Raw genomic sequence first — 4,405 nt, 5'->3', positions numbered from 1 at the left:
GCGCTGCCGGATCGTGAAGGTTGCATACTTGCAACCAAGTAGAGAGGCCGTGTTTTGGGTCTTCAATTCAAGGGACTGTTCATGGTTGGTACGAGGGATCGTTCATCAACGGTTCGAGGGACTCCAAGTACGTTCTACACTGACAAGTCCTTCTTCTGCTGCAACTCGGTGTCGGTAATGATCGTGATCCCAACCTGTTATGCATCTTCATATTGATCTTGGGTGATCGTAGGCGCGAAAATTTTATTTTCTACTATGTTTCCCAATAGGCACTACTCCCCCCCCCCCCCCCAAGCTTCACTTTTCGTTGCGCACAGACGGCTGGTGAGCTTTCTTGGACATGGGGGAGACATGTCATGGGGAACGGGTACCCCCATGGCCGGCGATCATTTATACTAGGTTAACTAAAAAAGCCTAGTCCAGTATTGTTTAGTTAAAATATGTTTAAAATGTAATGAATTTGGTATCAGGTTTGCATGAAATTCATCTATTTAATTCAATTTAGCTTTGAAATGTATGTGGGCTTGGTTGGATGGCCGGCTCTATCACGCTTCACGGACGTGTCTGCGGACGGATACCGTGTCCATTTTAGGGGTCCGTGATGCTCTTAGCATGAAAATGAGGTGTGTGCTTACGCGGAGGGGGAAGAGATATCCCAAATATTTAAAGGCGCTCGTGTTCTCCATGGGATGGGAGTGTTTCGGGTGTTGCTAATTGAATCTCTTTACTTGGATGTAATATTTTTGGACAGTGTTCAAACTGTCAAGTTTTCTCCCCCATCACGGACACCCAAATCGGGCCATCAAAATGAGTTTTGTGATAATAGGTCAATCTAAATTTCTTGTTTCCTTTTGCTTGTGAGCTGCCTTTTCATTATAGAAGAAAGCAATGAAAGATGTGAAACTTTCTTTTAGCAAACGAAGAAAGGGTACAAATGTATCATGGTTTGATAAAATATAGAGCTTCGGAGTTTATAGATTTCAACCATTTTAATAAAACACGAGGGGAGAAACTTACTAGGCCGCCTATTTTGTACTCCCTTCGTTTCTAGATAAAAGTTTTTTAAAATATTTTAATATGGACTACATACGGATGTATATAGACGTATTTTAGTATGTAGATTTACTCATTTTGCTTCATATGTTGTTTATATTGAATCTCTAAAAAGACTTGTATTTAGGAACGGAGGTAGTAGTACTAATCTATCCATGCAACTGCGCCACCTCAGCAAAGCATGCATATAGGTCATAAGTTAAGCTGACTTGTCGTCTTTGTTACTTATTATATAGATTAGGCTAAGCTTGAAAATCTCTGAAGATGTATTTTTACTTAACTGCAGAAAAATGACAGAGTAGAAATACTTCTGCACAACTGTTATTTCATCAAACAACATGCTAGAACAATTGTACACGTGTGATATAAGCTTTTCCTACTGCTAGCATGACTTGAAAGCAGGTGTTGATTAGTCTCTCTGTCTAATCTGAATGAGGTAACCATCAGGAAATTCCAGCCCTGGACACCGGACTATCTTGCCTCCACCTAGTTGTATCCACCTGAAATACGTTGGAGCAAATGATGACAAAGAAATGGAGGATATGAACAATTACAAAATTTTGGGCTCCAAGTGGATTCATTAGAAAACAATGGAGGCACCTATATTTGGTGACAAGAAAGTGAAGGAAAATGGCCATTTGTAGCTTGCTGAAGTCTGCTCCAACACAGGACCGGAGACCTCCTCCGAAAGCCATGAAGTGTCTTGACCCACGGTTTGCCTCTAGTTTATCCTGTGTGCATGTGGCGCCCTAGTTAAGTAAATTACCACAGTTGTCCTAGATAAAGTGTACTATGTGCATACATAGGGTTGAGCTGTTTGATCTTGCATGAGTTGGGCATTGAGGTCCAGTACAAACCTTAAACCTTGAAGGATTGAAGGTGAGGGGGTCAGGGTAAATATCTGGATTCAGGTGCACCGCGAGAGGGCAGACCATCACTCCCCATCCAGCTGGAATTGTGTAGCCTGTCGCCAATAATTGTCATTTGAGAGATACTACTAGCTACTGTCTCTTCTGTTTTCGCAGGATGCATGATTTAGATCGTAACATCGGGACACAATGTTTTGTTTTTTTGTATGCATGATTACCTCTGAACTGTACATCTTTCAGTGTCTTTCTGAAGATGCCAGGCGCAATGTTGGCCAGTCGGACCGTCTCGTTTATCACCTGTAGAAGATGATGCATGTGCGTCTGATTATGGCAGCATAAACGTACTATTATTAGTACGGCTAAAGGTATGCGTTTCATGGATTATGACCTGGGATGTGAATGTCATGGATTTGTACTCTTTCCATGTAAGTCTGTCGCCATCAGTCTCACCGCCTGCCTCACGCTCGTTCAGAATCGTTTCATGCTCCACCTATACACCCAAGCCAAATCACAAAGATTTAGAAGTTGCTCAGCTCAGCATGCACGTAAAGATCATACAGGACTCACCGTGAGTTCCTCCAGGACGCGAGGGTTGTCGGTGAGGAGCTTGACGGCCAGGGTGATGGCCAGCGACGTGGTGTGGAAGCTGGCGAAGAGGAGCACAAACAGGAGGTCCAGCGCCATTCCCTCCGTCAGGACCGGCTTCTCCTTGGTGATCTCCTGGACGACGTAGTCCAGGAAGTCGCCGTGGCACCGTGCTTCCCCTCCTCCGGCCGCCTCAGCTGATCTCGTCCTCTCCTCCAACACCTGCTGCAGCACCTCCATTACACTCATCCGTCCCTGAAAGTTACTCATAGTCAGTTAAGGGCATATACAATGGTTGATAAGACAGTCTTATCTTAAGTCTTGTATGCAATTTAGAGATGACAAAAAAGTATGTTTACAATGGGTTATATCTTAGCCTTATCTTTAATAACTAGTAATTCCTTAAAACATGGTGAGAATTGTGCTAAGAGATCATCTCTTGTCTTATCTTAAATAAGAGAAGACAAGTCTTTTCTTATGAGTTTTATCTCCTCCATCTCATCATTTATCCTACGTGGCACTTCTAAGATAGCACCATTGTACATGCCCTGATGACCCTAGTGCATGCATGGCTGAACAGCCTTCACTACTGACCGACTTAGTGTTCGCGTTGATCACCTGCATGCATGCGTAGTAGGCTGTTCCTGGCAGGTAGAGCGGGAAGGAGATGAGCCCTCGAACGAAGTCGAAGAAGCTCTTCCGTAGAACCTTGGACCTCGACGGCTCCAGGCCGAGCAGCTTGCTCGCCGAAAGTTCAAACACCATCTGCAATCAAACACCGTACGCGAGGTAGCAGCATAACCTGAACAGTGAATACCACGTGTAATAATCCAGAGCGTCACAAGACTAGGCTTACGGTGGAGACGGCTTCTTTGAGGTCGACGGCCGGCAGGGTGGACCAGGTGTAGAGCGAGCTGCAGACGGCGCGCTGGACGTCGCGGAGGATGGACTCCTTGAGGCTCTCCGGGCCGAAGAACCTGAGCACCATGTTCTTGAGGTACTTGAACATGGTGCCCTTCTGCTCCCCGACGTTGTCGCGGCCGAGGATCTCCACGAACGAGTCCGGGTACCAGCTCTGGAACAGCTCCCCCTCCTGCTGGAACACCATGTGGTTCAGCTCCTCGTCCGCCGACACCACCACCGGGTGCCCCACCACGCTCGTCTTGAAGATCGGGCCGTACCTATACAAAATCTCGCACCAAAGCCTATATGAGAAACTGGCCCATGTAATTCGCTTGGGCCTCGCCACTCGTCGGGGATGAAAAAAGTATGCGTACCTCGTGAGCCTGTCTCGGATGAAGCGAGGGACGTCCAAGGAGGCGTCCGGGGAGAAGAACTGGAACGTCTCGCCGACGAGCGGGAGGCCCATGGACCCCGGCGGGAGCCGGCCGTTGCACCGAGGGTTCCTCCACCGGTGCACGCTGTACAGCAGGAGGAGCGGCAGCGCCACCGCGGCAAAGGCCGAGAGCCCCGCCAAGGCGTCCATCCTTCTATCTAACTAGGTTGGAAACGCATGTGGTTTCTACATGTCTCGTGTGATCAATCGAAAGCCAGCCAGGCGCATCGGGTAACGAGTAGAAACGGTCAATCTGTATGTAAAGAGCAGCGGGCGCGATTCTGGGCGTGCTTTGGGTGAGCCATCGTCAAACGTAAAGGTTGTGAGGAGAACAGTGGTTGCCTGACTCGTTGGGGTTGGTGTGGCAATGCTGTGGTCTCTCTGAATTACACTACTACTGTACTCTTTCTTATTGGGCCGTTCATTCATGCGTCGCTCTCTTTGGGCTGCCATGGGCTGGCAAATATTGCACTTATTGTTTTTTAGGGAATAATATTGCAGTTACTGTTCGTCTACATTTTCCTTTTCAGTATAAATATTAAAAGATAAAAATAGAAGTTTT

At 46.8% G+C, this 4,405-nt stretch overlaps 1 protein-coding gene across 2 annotated transcripts; it reads right to left on the bottom strand.

Moving 5' to 3' along the window:
* Positions 1-1,462: 1,462 nt before the first annotated feature.
* LOC125537588 (cytochrome P450 87A3-like) lies at positions 1,463-4,023 on the bottom strand. 2 transcript variants are annotated; one of them, XM_087544644.1, is made up of 9 exons: positions 3,785-4,023; positions 3,364-3,688; positions 3,126-3,272; positions 2,490-2,762; positions 2,311-2,412; positions 2,141-2,219; positions 1,911-2,017; positions 1,654-1,802; positions 1,463-1,553 (listed from the first exon to the last, which is right to left on the bottom strand). In XM_087544644.1, exons 1-9 carry the CDS (start codon positions 3,991-3,993, stop codon positions 1,463-1,465), a joined length of 1,482 nt encoding a protein of 493 aa, XP_087400770.1. In that variant the 5' UTR covers positions 3,994-4,023. The 2 variants fall into 2 exon arrangements, with proteins under 2 accessions (XP_087400770.1, XP_048556867.1); XM_048700910.2 differs by having other exon boundaries at positions 1,654-1,784.
* Between the last annotated feature and the right edge of the window lie 382 nt (positions 4,024-4,405).

The sequence above is a fragment of the Triticum urartu genome, chromosome 2A, assembly GCF_056163025.1.
Source record: "Triticum urartu cultivar PI428250 chromosome 2A, HENAU_Tu73, whole genome shotgun sequence".
In the NCBI taxonomy this organism is placed as follows: domain Eukaryota; kingdom Viridiplantae; phylum Streptophyta; class Magnoliopsida; order Poales; family Poaceae; genus Triticum; species Triticum urartu.
This window is presented reverse-complemented; position numbering and strand designations above follow the sequence as displayed.

What these genes read in the sequence shown, in the direction of transcription:
- LOC125537588 (XM_087544644.1), bottom strand. Translation starts at nt 3,993, where the DNA reads ATGGACGCCTTGGCGGGGCTCTCGGCCTTTGCCGCGGTGGCGCTGCCG. An exon ending in ATCCGAGACAGGCTCACGAG is followed by an intron (nt 3,689 to 3,784) that starts GTACGCATACTT and finishes GATTTTGTATAG; the next exon opens with GTACGGCCCGATCTTCAAGA. An exon ending in CCTACTACGCATGCATGCAG is followed by an intron (nt 2,763 to 3,125) that starts GTGATCAACGCG and finishes AGTAACTTTCAG; the next exon opens with GGACGGATGAGTGTAATGGA.